At 38.8% G+C, this 19,707-nt stretch overlaps 2 protein-coding genes across 3 annotated transcripts in view; one reads left to right on the top strand and one right to left on the bottom strand.

Annotated features, from left to right (window-relative positions):
- Positions 1–497: 497 nt before the first annotated feature.
- On the bottom strand, positions 498–4,692 carry ciao2a (cytosolic iron-sulfur assembly component 2A). Its single transcript, XM_066668601.1, has 5 exons — positions 4,299–4,692; positions 2,917–3,081; positions 2,090–2,139; positions 1,694–1,739; positions 498–1,448 (listed from the first exon to the last, which is right to left on the bottom strand). Exons 1-5 carry the CDS (start codon positions 4,597–4,599, stop codon positions 1,348–1,350), a joined length of 663 nt encoding a protein of 220 aa, XP_066524698.1. The 5' UTR covers positions 4,600–4,692; the 3' UTR covers positions 498–1,347.
- A 402-nt stretch (positions 4,693–5,094) lies between these two features.
- The window catches only part of spg11 (SPG11 vesicle trafficking associated, spatacsin), a 35,212-nt gene continuing 20,599 nt past the window's right edge, over positions 5,095–19,707 (top strand). For both annotated transcript variants that reach the window (XM_066667250.1, XM_066667249.1), the window contains exons 1-17: positions 5,095–5,506; positions 6,419–6,594; positions 7,226–7,453; positions 8,347–8,545; positions 8,856–8,993; positions 9,429–9,802; positions 11,690–11,835; positions 11,936–12,068; positions 13,895–14,050; positions 14,613–14,782; positions 15,002–15,178; positions 15,756–15,827; positions 15,944–16,071; positions 16,907–17,079; positions 17,294–17,504; positions 17,791–18,000; positions 18,147–18,253. In XM_066667250.1, the coding sequence (XP_066523347.1) occupies positions 5,292–5,506; positions 6,419–6,594; positions 7,226–7,453; positions 8,347–8,545; positions 8,856–8,993; positions 9,429–9,802; positions 11,690–11,835; positions 11,936–12,068; positions 13,895–14,050; positions 14,613–14,782; positions 15,002–15,178; positions 15,756–15,827; positions 15,944–16,071; positions 16,907–17,079; positions 17,294–17,504; positions 17,791–18,000; positions 18,147–18,253 (3,013 nt within the window). In that variant the 5' untranslated portion in view covers positions 5,095–5,291. The remainder of the gene's footprint in view (positions 5,507–6,418; positions 6,595–7,225; positions 7,454–8,346; positions 8,546–8,855; positions 8,994–9,428; positions 9,803–11,689; positions 11,836–11,935; positions 12,069–13,894; positions 14,051–14,612; positions 14,783–15,001; positions 15,179–15,755; positions 15,828–15,943; positions 16,072–16,906; positions 17,080–17,293; positions 17,505–17,790; positions 18,001–18,146; positions 18,254–19,707) is intronic.

The raw sequence follows: 19,707 nt of genomic DNA, 5'->3' as shown, positions 1-19,707 counted from the left end.
GCCACCATTTCCCAGTTAAAATCAACAATGCTGTCCTCCCCAAGGTACACAACGGAGGTTATATTTGTTGGTGACAGCAAACATACATACTGCCATCACACAATCCCCACTGCATTATTATTATACCTTATCTTTTATTGTGGTGGAATTGATTCAATAAAATGATACAGAAGATATCATAGCTTATCACAGGTGATCTGTTACTGGCAAAAGACTGAAAAAGGGTCACCTTATCAGAAGTTCACTCAGATTAGATCCTTCTCTGGACGCTGGCTTGAAGGAACTAGAGTGCCCCCACATGGTACCAACACTCATTACAGACCAAGTGGTCAGATAAAACTGACGCAATGGTTAGCAAGTTATTTTTAACACTGAATTATAAACATAATTCCCATCAGTTGTGTTTTACCATGTGTATAAACTTATTGTAATCTTTCCCACAGATGATGTGTTGATCAGGCCACTAAAAACGCACTTTGTAATTGTACATTGATTAAAGCTGACAAAGCTTCAGAACAACTTTTCAGTGTTTATTTTTTAGAGTGCATTCTCTTATACCAAATATGTACACGCGTTATAAAAATCATAAAGGTTCAATAAGGAAGTTTATATATTTCCTGAATGAAGAGAGCAAACAAAGCAGACATTTGACACAGAAAAAATAGACAGGATATTTTCAGCTCAGTTGTACACAGTCAGCACAGTGAGCTATATAAGATTATGGCTGGGGAATTTCAACACATTTATGATGATACAGGGAAGATAACTGAAATGATGACATGAACAGCTGACTGATGACGGCAGCCCAATCACTGTATAAACAGAGCAAAAAAACCCTGAAATTTACTTCTACATTATCTCATAATTGTAATAGTCCGACAGGAAGTTAGCATTTCCATTTTATTTTTTGGTTGGCTGCTTAAGTGAACAGTTATCCTCACCGATGACCTTTAGCTCAGTCAGCATATTAAAAAGCCAAACAAACAAATGCAGATGGATTCACGTCCTCATCACTCTCAGGACATCTGACAAATCCCAGTCTAGCCTGCCTTAACTTTATCCAGACATTTTCCATTCAGCTGAGCAGACCAAGTGTAGTCCTCGAACAACCCGAAGAGAGACGTATTATTGCTTTCATACTGATCACTGGCTTTTATTTGCCTCATATGTTGCTTGCAGAGAAGAGTCAACAGAGGTAACCACTATTAATCATCGCATTACTTACCCTTAGACACATTTCTAATAGCAAATACAAAGGAATATTATAATTATCCAGGCCCGTTTTCACATATAAAATATATGTATTTATTAGACTCATTCATAACCAGTGTGTGTTTGTTAGTGTAATCAGTCATCAGGTTCAGTAACACACTGCTCCACTATCTCCCGCAGGTTTGGGTTCTCCATGGCCGCAGCTACTCTCTCCTTATCGTTGATCTGTTTGTTAACTGTGTAAGGAAAAGAGCATTAGATAAAAGGCTCCATCTTAAGCAGATAAATACATCATCTTATATCAGTAGATGAGGATAGAGCATTAAAAACATTTAGCAACTCTAACACACAAACAGATCTCACTAAATCACATATAAATCAATATTGAGGATATCTCTTGGATAAATCAGATGTGAAGTTTTTAAACTCTAGATATAATATTGTGCATTTGCAGACTCAAAGATGGTTGTTTCACACTTACTGTCTTCTTCAGTTGAATGTGTTCCCTCAGTAATGTAAATTTCTAACTGTAAACAGACACATAAAATGCAATCAGAATAAACACAACCTGGAACTGAAAGAGACTCCAGATGGACATTCAAATTCACTGATCATTTTCATTAGCCATGATTTATTTAATTTATTTTAAAGATTACAGCAATAAGGGGAAGAAAAACATGATCCTCCACACTTACTTAGATGTTCTCATTAAAGATTGCTAAAAATAACATACAAAGCATCATGGGAACTTGTTTAATTAGTTTAACAATGCTAATGTTCCTGTACACAACAGGAAATACAGTGGCTTCACGGACAAGGAAATGATTCAAGAAGATAACTGCACTGAGTTATTTAAGCTTAAAACTTTGGACTTTACCTTGTGCTTAAATGGGAGGCATCGCTGTAACTTCACTTGTAAGCACAGTCCTGCAACACATCGTTGTAAAAAATGTAATTTGCATTTTACCATTCACTACCGACTAAGAAGCACATCCACTTAGTCACCTTGATCAATGCCAAGCACTGGCTAGAGCACAGGTCACTAATCTTATCTACAAAAGGCCAGTGTGGCTGCAGGTTTTGATTCCAATTAAGCAGGAGCACACCAGATTTTACTTGTTTAGTCACCTAGTCTCAGTCTCTAAACAGTTATAAAAGGTGTGCTTTTGTTTGTTTGGAATGAACACCTGCAGCCACACCAGACCTTTGTGGATAAAATTGATGACCCCTGGGCTAGAGTAAAGTTAGCAGCTGTGGAATGATGGAGTAGCATTCAAACTTTTAAAATGTGTTGGAATGGCTTTCATGATCCAGAAATTTAACAATAGCTGACATCACAGATTATGTGATTCCACAATATGGTACCTACACTGCTTTAATGTACTTTTTTTTTTAATTGGTATCTGGTTCTGGTACTTTTTGGGACTGAACATGGCTTAGCAGCAAGTCAGTACGCACAGATCAGTAGTCAGGGCTGAGCAGAGTCAAACAGAATGATGTAGGCACCATGCAGTGTAAAACCACAATAAATTCCTGTGTCTATATGCCATCAAATCTAACAGAAATGTTCCAAATTCTAAAAGAAGAGCAGGAGCTCTTACTACAGGCTTTATAGGGTAACTAACAAGACAAACCTTCCCTTTACAGTGTGTCTGTATGTGTGGGTGTCTAGTGACAGTTTGTCCTATCTCTTGTAACACACACCTATCAGAGTGGCCAGAGAGCAGTGTGGCACAGTAGGAGAGAACTTGATAATGATGAGATATTCATCATCACCGAGGTCCTGAACTTCTACACACTTCTCTGTCACAACATCCAGCTCCTCCAGTGTATTGGGCTTCTCTGGGTCCCGAATTGTACGAATAACATCTATATGGAAAAAATAAAAATGACATTTGAAAATGTAGAAAGCTAGACTGAATCCCAAATAACCCCATAGTCCCTTAGATACTATACCATGCATAACAGCTTCTACACTCAAACAGTGCATTATAAACTGATCAGCCAGAACATTATGACAGCCTCCTTGTTTCAACACTCACTGTCCCCTTTTTCAGCTCCACCAATCATACAGGAGCACTTTGTAGTTTTACAATAAGAGACTGAAGGTCATCTGTTTCTATGCATACTTTATTTGCGCTCTTTCACCCTGTCCTTCAATGGGCAGGATGCTCAGAGAGCAGATATTATTTGGATGGACGATCAATCTCAGCACTGCAGTGACACTGATGTGGCGGTGGTGTGTTGTGCTGTTTTGAATGGATCAGACACAGCAGTGTTGCTTGAGTTTTTAAACACTGTCTGCTCAGGCACACATACCTTGTGGGTCCACCTTACAGATGTGTACCCCATCTGTTGCTGCAATTTGTGCTGGTCACCCTCTAGTCCTTCATCGCTGCACACAGGACGCTGTTGGCTGGATAATTTTGTTTGGTGGATAATTCTTAGTCCAGCTGTGACACAGAGGGCCTTAAAATCTCCAGCAGCATTGCTGTGTCTGACCCACTTGTACCAGCACAACACAACACCACCACCACATCAGTGTCAGTGCAGCACTGAAAATTCATTAAGGATTCATTTGAAACTCAACCCTATTTTAACCTCCTCTCAGCTACTTGAATTACAGTTACAGTGCTGTAAGTTAAAGAAAATACCACTCTTACTCTAATGATTTTTCACTTTTTAAAACAGACGCTATACTTTCATATACAGTGAACAAGATGTGTCAGAGATTCTTTACTAACCTTGAGTGCCACTACGGGGGAGGCCCACTCTATGGAGCATAAACTGGTTAACTGAAGGTCTAACATTATAAAACAAGCAAACTGCAATTTATAATAAACTTAACAAAAATGGTTAATCGTTACTATTAATATTGTTTGCCAATATCATGGTGTCTAAACCATTCTTCTTTAAATTAACTCGGTCTGTCCTGACTCTTAAAAGTCACCTGACTGAGTTGTTTCAGAGTATAAGGTGGACATTAACCTTATTATCCGCGTCATTTTATGCTCTTTAAAGCTCTCTGGGAGATAAATGCTGCGAGTTTGACTGTTAGCCGTTAGCCTTTAGCAGACCCCACTCACCATAAACCTCTAACGCTTTCTCCTCCATTTTCCTGGTCCTTTGGTCATTCTTCGGCAGAGAAAATGTGGAAAGCTGAAACACTTTATTTATAACACCAGAGATGATATCCATCTTGTTTCTGGCCCCATCATCGCTCTCAGTGACTTTCACAGTTCGCTTTTCATACCGAAACTCCTTTAGGTTCACCCTCACTTCCTCCTGCTGCTCTCGGACACTCGGCTCGGTCCCCAATCTCTCCACACTCCCTGCACACGAAGCCGTAGGGAGCTTTGCACTACACTGGGAGCAGCGAACCATCATCAACCCTTATTTGTTGTGGATTGATAAGGAAAAACGTCCTTTCTTGTTTGAAAAAAAGATTTTACTATACAGTTTAATCAGATCTAATGTTTCAAAACGTATTATTCATTCATTCAGCAGTTTATACCGTAGACTACTCTTTCCACAAAGAAAGATTTCTCAGGGAACAGGAGAGCGGGAGACTCCAGACACTTCTCAATGTTGGGCTTAAGTTAGCTGGCTAATTGAGAACTCCTTCTTTATGGAATACCCAGTGTCCATTTATTGAAAGCAAGCTTCAAAACAGTCCATTGTGTGTGTGGAATTTGTCATTTAATATGAAATGTATTAAATGACTGTAATAATAAATATTCTCGCTCTCTCACTCACTCACTCACTCACTCACTCTCTCTCTGTGGTTGATTGGTAATGTCTAATGTGGCGGTGCTCTGTCACGTGATGAGCAGCAGCATGTGATGATCGGTGACGTCTATGGGATGGAGAAAAGGGCTGTTTGTTTTGCTTTTTAAGGCGATTTCTCTGTCTTTTCGGATTCCAGAGGGCTTTTTGTTTTTCGTGGTTGCCAGGAGAGTGAAGGAATGGGTTTAAGTCGCTGGTGAAATGTGTGCACGTGAATGCTCTGGACAGAAACACAGAGAGTGAATGTTGAACTTTAGTTCTGTGTGCTGTTGAGGTGAAATCTCTGGCATAAGATGTTAAGTGGACCTGAAGCTCGAGCGCAGACAGCGCTAGAAGTTGCTCTTCTGCCTGAAAATGACTTGTGTAAAGATGTGGAAAACATTGTTAAAGCCAAAATGGCTAAAGGCTGCTCCTTGATGTGCTGTGTAAGTGCTGGGGGTAAAGTGTCGGTCAGTGATGTTTCTGAGCGCAATGCTCCGGTCCATATTCTACAAGACTTATATACAGAGTAAGTACATATATAGAATGTATGTATGGATATGTGTGTGTGTGTGTGTGTGTGTGTGTGTGTGTGTTACAATAACTGTAAAACAGAGACAACCTTCTTTTTGCTTAAGACTAGTTCACATTAACCGTTCATTTAAGCATCAGAAGGCAAAGCAGATGTCATGCATAACAGACCATTCAGAAGCCTCAACAAGTGAATATAATAATATTTTTGTAGTATTGAGTGTTTCTGTGTCCACCCGCTGCTGCTTCCATGTTTTTATGACATGCTAAGTTTCAGTTCACAAAGTGCAATGTTTATGTTCTTCTCTAAAGATAAGTCTTGGAAGTTGGATGCATTTTGTGCTTTTCACCATCCAAGTTCCGTCTACTTTTCTGAAAACATCAGCAGCTTCTTTTTTGACACAGTAATGTTCCCCTTTTTTGAATATTTCCTTTTCTCAGTAAAGATTATTTGACTGTTGCACATCCTTTCAGACCCCTGCTCTTCCCACAGTGGAGGAATGACCAGAAACACTGGTGGAATTTTCACATCTGACGCAAGATTGGAGCTTGACTTTCTCAGATCTCTTAAAGACGAAAGCTTTAAGTATTAATTACCTGATGATGACAGATTGGGGTCTACCAGGTCCTCCATGACTGTTAAGAGTCACTTTCTCTTTATATTGTTAGTCATTGTTTGAATGGCAGTTTTTAAAAATTCCTGTTTTTGTCACTTTTCCTCTTCCTTTCAAATTTTATACTTGCGGTTCTTCTCCTGAAACAGATAATTTTGACTGGAAATCAAATAAGGTGGTCTCTAACATTTCGACAGTACTCTGGATCCTTTGTTACTGCAGAATAATCAATGCTTTGACCTTATTTCCAAGCAAGTTGATATCTCTCAAAGGATTTATTTTTTCTTACTCAATAGCTTTTTCTGGGAAGTATTGACAGAGAGAAGTAATGTTGACAGCAGCCCTAGATTGCTGGTTGTGGGGCCTTCATGTGAACTCAAACTACACAAGTTTGATCTAGAAAGTGAGCTGTCACCTCCATCTGAATATCCAGCACACAAACTGCTGCAGCTTGTCCAGGAGAAAGACTCAAGTGAGTGTGGTTTACTATAAAAATCAGAAAGTGTTTCTTCACAATAAACCCTGTCATATTCCTATGCTTCACTTTAATTCACTGATTATTGGAACGTGTTATTAAAGTCGTTAAAGTAAGAGACACACTGCTGTAAAAATTGTGAGCTGATGCTGCTATGTAATAGTTTTGTACATCTGTATATAGAAAATGTAGATATTGGGGCCACACCTGGATTAGCATTGCAGAAAAAATAAAAAGGTGCTGCAGAGTCTACAAATATAATGAAAATTTTAAAATGCAGTTATCCCACAATGGCCTAAATACTATTATCTTTCAGAGTACCATTCATAAATGAATATAAACTGGTGTGAAATCTAAGCATGTGCCTAATTCAGATATTTTCTACAAGCATATGATTCCAGTATCATTATGAGTCCTTAATATACATTAAATTTAAATTTAAGTGACATAGATTTCTGCTACTGACAGATTGCTGCTCTTTGAACAGTTCTGGAGATTTAATTTTACATTGTTCTACCAGTTTTACCAATAATACATGATCATAAAACAGTTAGGTCTACTTGTTACTTGCTACCTAATTGTGAAGTAAAAGCAGAATGTCTTTCCTGAATTGTGTCCTCTGCTCTAGGTATTAGTAAGCTGTCCTGTGCAAAGCTGCTGGCGTTCACCAATGGCTGCTGTTTTCTTCTGTTGAACTGGTGTGTTCTGGTACAGCTCCTGTTTTTGGAAGCACCAGAAGAACCAGAGATAGTGTCTTCCTGCCTCATCAACTTGCCTCCTGAAATTCAGGAAAAGTGCACAGATCACCAGCTCTGCAGAAGCTCTCTGTTTGTGCTGACAAGCAATGGACTCATATGTATCCTTTTCTATAAGTGTTCTGTTTTTACTCATTGTAGAAAAATAATAATTGAAACTTTGCCTTTGACTTTATAAAATTTTAAATATTGTGGGAGTATGGTGCTGCAGTTGTGAGACAAAATCCTTGTATTTCCAAATTGGGAAATTTTCAGGATAAGGAAAATCATTGCTGAATTTCAGTAAAAGTTTGTAGAATCTATTTTATTCCAAGTCATCTTGAAGAATATCTTTTGGTCCAATTATCATATCTATACAAAAGAGGACAGCAGATATTTATTATTATACGTGAAAAACACCAAAAATGGAGATCTCAACCTATCCTCTCTTATCTTTTATCCACTCATGATTGACTGTTTACATCACTAATTATGAAAGGTATTTGACAATTTTCTAACAAATATGGACTTATTCTGTGACCATAATGAAATGGTACAAATAAAATAAAACTCAGTATTTTGAAACCTCAGATTAGCCACTAATGTGGCTTGGAATAGCTTTTTATCCTTCTGTAGACTACGTATATTCGGGTCACTTGTTGAGTACCGGATATTTTGGTTAAATTATAAACTGAATATGTAAAATAATGATTAAAATATATATGTATTAATTAATACATCAAATTCAGTTCATTTTTATCCTGGCAGTGTTGAAACATAGGTGTATAAACATTAATAACAGGTCCAGACATTTATACATGTGTTGATCTCTGAAAGTTGGAATTTTGGAAAGCATATTGTGAGTAGTTGTGCTTTTAAAAACAGCGTAATCAGCATTTAACATTAGAATAAAACAAAACAAGCTTACATGCGTTCAAAACTTTTCAAGAATCTTTTTATTTATATATTTTTTTATTCTGGTTCCAACTTACAATTCCTTAACTGTGCATGTTAGATGTGTTTGACAGCATGGAGGGGAAGCACCTGGCCACTATTGATCTCCCTGAATACTACACATCAGCACAGAGAGAAACAGAGTCAGTCATTTCCTCTTCCAGCTTCTGCCTTCTGCACGTATCACAAGACCTTAGCACAGTTGTGGCTGCCACCCGTGAACACCAAGCTCTGGCAGTCAACCTCAATGATTACTTCAGGTGTGTTTGATAGTCATTGTGTTTATAGAGGATAATGGGGAGTACAAATAATATCAGCAGCTAAGCTTTAACCAAATATCATTAGTTTATTGCAAGGTTTCCTTGTATGTTTTCTTACCCTGCATATTTATTTTGTAGTGTTGTATTTGATTTTAATTGTACATGATTGCAACCAAACACCTACAGATATTGTTTTTTTCTGAAAGAATTTGAAAAGAATATGTAATTTGTGAGGAATGAGACAACATAAGTGAATTTAGATTAAAACCCCTATTCCATATACTTTTTTTTGCCTTGTTGCTTCATGCAGGATTCATCCAGATCAGTTGCTGTGTCAGCAGTCTCCAACCCTCCCTCCTCTCATACCCACAAAGCCCTGTGACCAGGACAGCATCGCCAGCTCAGCCTACAGTCAGTCTGTGCTGGGCACCCATTTTCAGATTGAGCAGTAAGACACAAATTCATTCAATGTGTCTTCTTTCAATAAAACACACCTCTATGTTTATTAGTGTTACCATTAATATTAGCTGGAATTAAATTGAATCTGAACTTCAACAGTGATTGTGTGTCAGAAATTAATATTCTGGCAAATTTTATGGTTAAGACACTGAGCCTCCAAGTCACTGCTGCCTGTGGTTAAAACCGAGGCATATACTCACAAGGCTGAGTGATATGGAAAATAATAATACCACTCACTCTGAAGACATTTTAGTCATAACCATATTTATCTTCAGCTTACCATACACTGGTTGGTGTTTGTATAAAAAAGCTCAATACGCAAGCAGTTAAACGTATTGATGTCACTTACAATATAATCAGAAATGAGAAGGAATTTATCAGGATATTTACTGCACTCTTTTCTACCTTTGCTTTTTCTGTGCAGCTCATGGGAGGCGAAGCTGGCGCTGCTGTATAAACATGCTAAAGCTCCAGAGCCCCAGTCATTCAGGCTGCCCTGGTACAGAGACTTCCCCCAATCAGAGTGCCGTAGAATGGCTGCCACTGCCAAGCTCAGTCAGCCCTCCGTACCAGCAGGGGGCATCCTGACCTACTTCACTGTACCTGAACATACCATCCCAGCCATGCTGAATGTCTCTGAATTCTCAGCAGTGCTCACATTTGCCACAACAGGAAACAGCAGCACCACACTGGTCCACTGGGACCTGGAAAGCCAGAGTGTGACATACCACTCTTCTGATACCCCTGCTGCACCTGTCCAGCGCTCGGAAGAGGAACACCTTTCTTTGATACTCAAAGGTAAAACATATAACCTCATATTATACATATTGTAATATTTTCAAATTTCCAGTTGTACATTATTTGGGTTCACTAATACAGGAATTACACATTACTCTGGAGAAGCCTTGGGTAGCTAAACCAGACATTATAAAGTATTTCTTTTGAAAATATGAACAATTTTGTTTGTAAATTGAAATAGAAGTTGTCAAAAAGGGTAAATACAAACAAGGCACTGGTTTGTAACTCCATTAGTAATACTGCTCTTTCATCCAAAAATGATTGAAAGTGATTAAACCAAAATGCTACCATGTATAAATTCAAGACAGATTGTTTTAAGATCTTTTTTCTATTTGTTCTTATATTGTTTTTCTAAGCAAATAAAAACTGCAGTCAATGGCCAGATAATTATAGTGATAGGAATACATGTGTTTGAGTGTAACTGGTCACTTTAACTTTTCGCTTTTTAATTTCAATTTCATTTTTTCCGGTGATTAAACCTTTGCACAGTGTATCTGTACTGTAACTGGGATTTGCATTACATAGAAAGGCATTGTCGTTGTTCAATGAAAAATATGTATCTCCAAAAATAGTAACTTTACAAGAGAAGGCACAAACCCTCTTTTTTGGCATTTGGAGCTTTTCTATTGCTTCATTCTTCATTAAAGGTTCACACAATGTGAATGACAGCTGCTGTGTGCAAATGACATAGTAGGATACATGTTTTTCAGCGGAGGCCGACACTATTTTAAAAGAGAGATACATATGCAGTAAAATGATTTGATCAAACATTCTGCTCTTCCTTAAAATGATAATTGCATAATCACATTGTTTAACTGCAATGTTCATGATTGTAATCAAGAAACACCTTTTTATAAAATTTTGAATATATTTCCTCAACATTTGCTAGCTCTCCACTCTGTTTGTACACTGGAAATCTGTATAATGTGAGTAATATGTATAATTACTGGGGCTTTACGAAGCCCCAGTAAAAAAAAAAAACAGTCTTGGTCCAGTATGCTAGGCTTTCTCTCTCTGTCTGCTGATGGAAGAAATGCCATGTGAAGAGTTTTAGATTTTAGAACAAACCTCCAGACATTGAAAAGCATGAATGAACACATTTGAACAGAAATCCAGTTCAGGGTTGCGGTGGGTCCGGAGCCTACCCTGAATCACTGGGCGCAGTGCAGGAACACACCCTGGAGGGGGCACCTGTCCTTGCAGGGTGACTCACACTCACACATTCACTCACACACTCGCACCTACAGACACCTTTGAGTCGCCAATCCACCTACCAACATGTGTTTTTGGACCATGGGAGGAAACCAGAGCACCCAGAGGAAACCCACGCAGACACAGGGAGAACACACCAAACTCTCCAGAGACAGTCACCACGAGCAGGACTTTCAGGTCCCTTGAGGTGTGACTCCAACACTACCTGCTGCACCACCGTGCTGCCCCTCTACAAACAACAGTCATCTTTTATTCTCTAGCATTACAATCCTCCTTAAAACCCAGAGCTTCTGAACATAAACCAAAGAGGACTGCATATCCCCACAATCGTAAATGTTCTATCCATCCATCCATTATCCACCACTTATCCGAGTCTGGGTCGCAGGGGAAGCGACCACAATGCACCAGACCCAGATTACTACCTCTCCCACAGGTGGACCCATGTTGCTCCTTCGGGCTCCTTCGGGCTGAGCCTGCTCACACAGACACGCAAACCCCTCCACAACGTTAAGGTGGTGATCTGGGGAGGGGTCGTAAATGTTCCCTTTAATCTATTTTAATATCAGTAATCACTTTTTAATTGACATTTCTTGACAAGAGTTTCTTTATGTTTATGTAGTTGTAACATTTAGAAAGCTTGATTAAAGTGTGTGTGTTTGTTTTTGTTTGTTTCAGCATCAGGCTTGTCTCTAGTTCTCTTCATGGTTACCCAGGAGGAGCTGTTGAATAGATTGATGGTGTTTGGCAGTGCTGGGGTGGTGGACTCTCTCTGCCATTTGAATGCTTGGGGACGCTGTTCTATGCCCATCCATGCCCTGCAGGTATGCGAACACTTCACATGAAATCACAAAAATAAAAAAAGGTGATACTAAGTTTATATGTAGATAACTACATATAATGCGTGTACGTGTATAATTTCAGGCAGGACTGAAGAATCGTCAGCTGGACATGGTGGATTTCTTTTTGAAGAGTAAAGAAAATATCTTTTGCCCACCAGCGGGCTATAGTATGCATGACCAGACCCCTGCTATCTCAACACAGATGCAGCTAAAAAGTAAGACTTTTTGGCTTTATTATAATGCTAAAAAGCTTTTAAATAAAATGTGCATTTAAAAAAAAGGTGGAGACAGTTGGAGATAATTTGAAACCTAGGCACATTAAAATAAAATTACTCTCTCTAGTTTACGTTGGTCTTGACACACTTTCAAATCAGTAAGCTAGGCATGTAGATCTATAAAAAGCATCCGCGTCTTTCTAATAGCCCTTCAGTCATGCTTAGTGTAACCTTATGTTATACCCAGATTAGTCAATCTAATCATCAGTGCCAATACGTAAGAATAGAAAAAAAGAAAATGTGATTCATATCTAACAAAAATGTATTAGCTCTGTATTTATTTATCAGTGTACATAATGAACAGCTTTAACCAATACAGAGCACGGTAATTACATACTTGATTAGGCATCAAAACTTAATCATTAACCATGAGATATGGCTTTGATTAGCGTTGTGATGCGGTAGAGCAGTTACAGGATATGGGTGTGTGTATTTTCATGTCTGAGAGAGGGCATATGGTGAGCAGTGTACCAAGCTGTTGAAGTGATGTGCTTCAACAATAAGCTGGATAAACAGAAAGGGATTGACTACTTCATTAATATTAAACATCAAACAGAAGGAAGGGCTTATCTTTTAATGACCTGTAAAATGGATTGTAGGTGTCTCATTTATAAGAGGTGGTGGGAATTAGGTTTAGTGGTTTGTTTTAAGTGTGTTCACTGTCAAAAGCTAGTAAACATGTTTTAGCCCTACATTTCTCCTGAAATGAGAAGTATTAATTGGAAGTTTGTCTCCCTTGCTGCTACTTCTACCACTCATCTAGAAATGCTTTACATTAGCTGTTGAAACAATGCTTGAGCCATGCTCTGAGGATTTGATTGAGTTAAGCTCCACAAACTTTAGTGAACTCAGGTACTGATCACAAAAACCATTCCAGCTCATGCTAAATGTAATGGATGGTGCTCCATCACTCCAGAAAATACCATTCCACTACTTGGGGACATTATACCCATCTGGTTTGTACATGGCTTTGAGCATGGTGACCTTAGGCTTGGACTGCACTCAGAGCACCCGGAGGAAACACATGTCGACACAGGGAGAACACATCAAACTGCTCCCAGACAGTCACCTGGAGCTGGGGTCAAACATACAACCCCAGGACCATGGAGCTGTGTGACAAAGACACTACCTATTGTGCCACTTTGATGCCCCATGCCAAGTAATCAAGTAGTGTAAAAACGGTATTGTTTTGTTTCAGTCAGATTTGTATGTGTGCTGCACTTTTCCTTTTTTTTTCTCATAAGAATTAAACAATAATTATTTTCTGTCACTTTTTTAATTTGCACAACAGGAGGACAGGTTAATTTTAAGTATAAAGATAATGGTAATCATAATGTTATCAGACCATGTTTGTTGTGTGAGGAGGGGATTTAGCTGTAATATGTCATAAAATGTTTAATTATATCTCAAGAGCTAGTGACAGTCTCTTGAGTTTCCTGTTGATAATTATAATGGGTTTTTCCCTGCCTGATTTTCAGTGTCCCTGTAATTATGATATGTTTGGTTCAAGGTGTATATTATGCAACATAATATCTAATATAATTTTAAATTATGCAAGAGGAATGTAAATATTTATTTGTCCATGCCAGAGGATATTTCAGTATTGCTTTCTGTGGGAATGAGTTATGCATAATATGCATAAAAACTGTGTATACAGATTATTTTATATTTTACACTGCACTAAACCCAAAACAGGTCCAATTATGCTCTCCATGTAATGAAACATGCAGTGGATTGGTGTTCAATGTTTGTGTGTGTGTGTTTAGATGCTCGGGATCTGTGTCCAGCATTGGATCTCCTTCACTCTGCTATCAGAGATACATATGCCGAGGCTCAGAGTCCACAGTTCTGTGAGCAGCTTCTTAACATTACCCTTAACTTCCTCAATACACAGATCAGAGTCATCCTCAGCAGCAACCCAGGTAGCACTCACAAACACTACCATGTTTCTGTGTTAGGACTCACACACAGTCATATGCTGTACTGTTCATAATTTACAAACAGACATTAAACTCTAACTTTTATAGAATAATTCTGCCCATTTTTAATTGTCATTTAGTATGGTTTGGTGCGCATTTGTCAGTTGTAACATTGTTTCTGAATTGTTATAATTGAAGCAATAATGTTTACAAAGTAAATGTAGTCATTTTAAAAGGTGTTTTAAAGTTTTATTTGGAATGTGCATAAAACATACAATTGTAGAACATTACTGAACTGGAAATATTTGTTTGGGAACCATTCCTCAGGACATTCTTCATTTAATTCTCCACAATCAGTAATTTTTTACATTTAGTTTTGCTTTTCACATTAGACTACACTGAATGATTTGTTTAGATGAATTATTTGTTTACTGTTGAATTATGGAGGAATTTGAGAAAATGAATTCCTTTAAGTTCTATTATTATAAGTTTGAGAGAATAACAAAGAATTTTCTGTAAGCTTACTGTTATGTTCATGTTGTGTTTGCCTTTTGGTCTGTTATAGAGCCAGATGTAAACCTGCAGGAGTGTGTGACGATTTTAAGTGGTTATATCACTGAGCTCCGCACCTACTTGAGGAAGTACCCCTGGCAGGGTGGGAGTAATCATACTCTTGTCCTTAAGCCTTTATCTACAGTGACCACAGAAGATGAATGGGAATCATTGTCTGTAGAGGTCAGAGACATTTGATAAAACACAGCTTTTGTTATGAATACAAAAGGGGATCACCAAAGGTTATAGATCTTGGCGATAGATCTTAGATCTTGTTATCTGCAGATTTCTTTTTTGTAAACATGTGTAGTAATAGCAATCTGCCAAAAATAAATAATTGATGTTGAAATTGATGTTCACATGTATCAGACGTACATATATGTGGGTATATCTCTGTTTCAGGAAGTGGTGAGGAGTGCAGTTTTGTGCAGTGAAATCCCATATGCACAGGCATATCTGCGCAGACGCAACTGTCCAGAGCAGAAACTAGAGGAGCTCAGGAGAACAGGTCTAAAGCTGGCCTTTACCTGCCTCACACACAGAGATCTGCCACAGGCTACAAGACTGCTCACTAATATGGTAAACACCTGCAATGGCCTCAGCAAATGTACAAAAAGTTTTCAAAAAATAGTACACTTTAGGGAGCTCAGTGGCACAGTCATACAAGGCCAGGTGTTGTACAAAGCACAGTGGGCCTTGCTCAGTCTGGCTGAGTAGGGTAGCCCTCCATTTCCACTGTTGTTCAGTATGATTGATAGGATGTGTGAATATCTGTGGGCTAACAACTAATCTGAGCATATAGTATTCTACCTGAAATGTGGTGAGCCAACCAGTGTCATTTAAAATAAAAAACAATGGCGGGCTTTAAATGTCTCATGAGTCAAGATGTGCCTTCAGGTTCTTCACCCTCCCGTTTGGTAGCATCATAGGACCGGGTGACTCCTAGCTAATGGGTGTGCAAATGAATAAAATTGTAGAGAAATTGGTGGTAAAATAAAAAATGTGTTAACTTTATGAACAATTACTATGTAGTTGACAGTTTAGTGTATTTTTGCTTATATTTATCTCTCTCTTTCTCTCTCTCTCTCTCTCTCTCTCTCTTGTCTGTCCTCTCTCTCTCTCAACCTGTCTTGTCTGTCCTCTCTCTCTCACACAGGGTTTCAAAGTGAAAGAACAGCTCCACAACATATGTATGTACACAGCTGATCGGGACCTCAGGACGTTTATGGTCAGCATGTCCTTGAATTTCAGTAGAAATTTAACTCTAACACACTGCAGACTTGATTTTACTTCAAACAAACTAGTGGCTCAAACTAGTGACTTTTTTTCTGGATAATTGAACAGGTTGAGGAACTAAAGAGGCAGAATCACCTATCTACTGAGGAGATGGAGAAAGTAGAGTTCATTAAACATATTGAACAGCTGTTCTCAACACCAGCAACACAATGTTTAAAACCTGTTGACAAGAACAGGTGAGAGATTTCAGGCTTTGCTTGTCTGAATAAACTACTGTGCACAAGCCAGAGCAACATTTATTCAGTTTCTAGTCTAAACAGTCATTAAAGAATAAACGGTACGCTTAAGGAAAAATATGACCATCATTTGTATGATGAAGCTGAACTTTTCTGAAGTTTTTAGTAATTGTGTGAATATCCACTGAAACATTTGTAACTTGAGTTGTTTAGTTTTGTAGCATATTCAGTCTGCGTTTATTTTCATAATGTTATCAGTCTCCCGAATTTGACATCAGTTCTGTCTTTCAGTAATCTGAAAGACAATTTTACCCACCTTTGGAGCAGGAATAGAGCAATTCTTGTCTTTATTTTATTATTATTTTTAATGCTTTTCAAAATTTGGAGGTTTCTCTCAGCTGTTTCTATGGATATATTTGAGGTGGATTTGTGCACAGGATGTATATAAAATAATGAAAGAAATGTCAGAATAGTTGTATCCTTTACCTAAAATGATTCAAGTGTTTTATGCAGTAGGCTCAAATATAATGACGATCAGACACTCACTTAGTTTACCTTTGGCCTTGTAAAAATATTATAGTTGAACTACAGTCCTGTAAAACCAGTGTTATGAGATTGAAATATTTCAATTGCTGACACAAGGGGCCATGTCTTATTGTGTAAATGCACTGGTCCATAATCAGAATTATACATTGTGTCTGTGCATTTGTCATGGTTAGAAATGCAACTTCAAGGATTAGTTTTTGCATATCATCTGTTTTTTTTAGAAGAAAATAGCAACACAACATAAATGGCTTTTTGTTTGACAACCGTTATGACTCTGTGTTTTGTGTAGAGTTCTTCAGATAAGCCAGTCTAATGCTGAGAGCAGAAGCTTGTTACAGGAGATACGCTGCCTATCATCTTCTTCTTTCCAGTCTCTGCTGGGCTCAGTGCGTCTGGATTGGGTCAGACACTGGGATACCAACACACAGAGAACTGTCCTCCTCTCAAGACTTCCACAGCCCTGTGAGTGTGTTAATATAATTTTACTTTATGGTTCACCACATTTACTTAACCAAGGATAGAGCCTTTAACCGAAACAATATGTAATCCAGGTATTAGGAGTTAAAGGTAATGACAAAACATTTAACAACTGAGCCGTTCTGCTTTACACCTGCTCTAATACATACCTCAGAATAATCGAAACTTCTCCATTGCTCTGTTGTCTGTTTTGTCCTAGTGATGAGCTCCTGTGACCCCGTGGTCCTGTGGTCATACCTCACCTCTCTCCATGACCTGACCCGCATTTCTGCATGGCTCACGACCGTGGGTGCTCAGGACAGACGGAGCACTGCTGCCCCCCAGTGGCCTGCACTCACCGCTGATATAGTGGATGGAAACACTCGCTTTACTCGCTATATGAGAGACCAAATCCTGGACACACTGGCCAGGTTATTAAAATTTTCACGAATCTTCAAGAGTGTTCTCTTTTGTGCCGTAACGTGCTTTGGAAGTAACAAAATTTACCAGATAAAAGGCATTTCACTTAAAATTGAATCAATAATTTGCATATACATTAAAAATTGTGATAAGCATTCATTTGATTTGATTAAATTAACTGTTATTTGATTGAAGCATGTAAATACTAATTCAGAGATAACAAATATAGTAAAAATGAATTGGGTTGAATTCTTACTCCCCTAAATTAAACACAGCTGCTCTGTCTGCTCTTCACAGACAGGAAGTGTTTGTGCAGTCAGAGATGTCTGACTTTGAGCAATTGCTCTGGAGGCTGGGTCAGACTGGAGGTGTGATGCGAGTTAACAGTGTCCCTCCTGTCCCACAATTCTGTGCTTCTCAAGGTCAAGATTTCCACACGCGCTTCATCCAACATTGTCTGGAAAACAGCTTACATTACCTCCTTTATACTTATCTGGAGCACTACAGGTGAGTTAAATAGTCATATGGTATTTCATAACTGCAAACACACAGCATGTGTCATAGGAGCCTCTGCAGTAAGCACCTGTTCACCACAAGCATGGGTGCCATTTTGAGTTTAATTAACTCTTCAATATACTTTCTTCCATTTTCAGGCTAACACCAAGTAATTGCCCTGCTGTTGGAGACAGAGATTTGTATGAAAATTATCCCTGGTTTGAGATGATGGTCAAAATTCAGAGAATTACAAGAGACCTAACAGGCAAGTCCAAACATTAAATGTAGCAGGGCAATAGATTTATTGTCAATCCACGTATAAACAAGTACTCAGTGAAATAAGACAATGTTCCCCCAGAACCATGGTGCACAGAAAAGGAGTGCAGATAATGCAATCAGTGCAAACAAGTCTTTTGCAATTCTTTCAAGGACAAACAATAAATACAGGGACAATACATAGGACAGTATGGTTCTGTTAGCCAGTACACAGTACTGAGAAATGTAAAGTGACGTTGAGCATAGAAGATATATCATTCTATAAGTGTCTGTCTGTGTCTGTGTGTCTGTGTCTGTGTGTGTGTGTCTGTGTGTGTCCAGTCTCTAGGAGTTGAGCAGTCTGATGGCATGTGGGGAAAACCCTGTATTATCTAACAGTACTGGACTAAATGCTTTGGAACTATCTTTCAGACAGCAGGAGAGAAAACAATTCATGTGAAGAGTGTTTTGGGTCATCCACAATGCTGTTGTCTTTTTAGATGCAGTGCACTGTGTAAATGTCTATGGTTGAGCGGAGAGAAACTATGATGATTTTCTCAGCTGTCCTCGCTGTTCTCTGGAGGGTCTTGCGGTCTGAGACTGTGCTGTTCCCAAACCACTATGCTCTCCTGAATTCAACCACCACCATTTTTTTTTTTTTTTGTATTCACATTCAGATATAGGTTGTTGAACTTGCTCCAGCTTGCTGGTTGCTGCACCTACTCTATGTACACTGACTCATCGTCCTTGCTGTCATTAGCAAACTTAATAATGTGATTTGACTTGTGCATTGCTACACAGTCATGCGTGAGCAAAGTGGACAGTACAGGACTTGGTGCACTGCCCAGGGAAGCTCCAGTATTCTGTGTGGTGGCACTGGAGATGTGGCTCCTGACCTGGACTGATTGAGGCCTTCCAGTCAGGAAGTCAAGAATCCAGTTGCAGAGGGTGGTGTAGTAGTAGGCTCAGTTTTTCAGTCAAATGCTGAGGACTGATGATGTTGGATGCTGAACTGAAATCTATGAACAATATTCTAACGCATCTGTTCTTTTCTCTGAAGTGGGGGAGGGTCAGTTGAAGGGCAGTCGTGATCTGTGGAGCGGTTGGAACAATATGAAAATTGTAGGGGTTCCAGTGAAAGGGAATTAATGTGCCACAGTACATGGTGATGGGAGTGAGTGTGACAGGGTGGTAGTCATTCAGGCAGGACACTGGGCGTCTTTGAGACAGGAATGATTTAAAGCTCTATGAGATAGTAGTGCTGCTCACGAGAACATCTGATAGCTGGTCTGGAATGTTATCTGATCCAGCAGTCTTCTGTGGGTTGATTCTATACAGAGTCCTCCTCACATCTGCCATGGTTAGGCACAACACCTGTTAATTAGGCTGCGTTGGGGAGTTACTCACTGCTGTCTTCCTCTGCTTCAAACCATGCATAGAAATCAATCAGTGCAGAAGGGAGGC

The sequence above is a fragment of the Hoplias malabaricus genome, chromosome 4, assembly GCF_029633855.1.
Source record: "Hoplias malabaricus isolate fHopMal1 chromosome 4, fHopMal1.hap1, whole genome shotgun sequence".
Taxonomy (NCBI): domain Eukaryota; kingdom Metazoa; phylum Chordata; class Actinopteri; order Characiformes; family Erythrinidae; genus Hoplias; species Hoplias malabaricus.
Note: the sequence above shows the minus strand (reverse complement) of the source record. Positions and strands in the feature narration are given on the sequence as shown.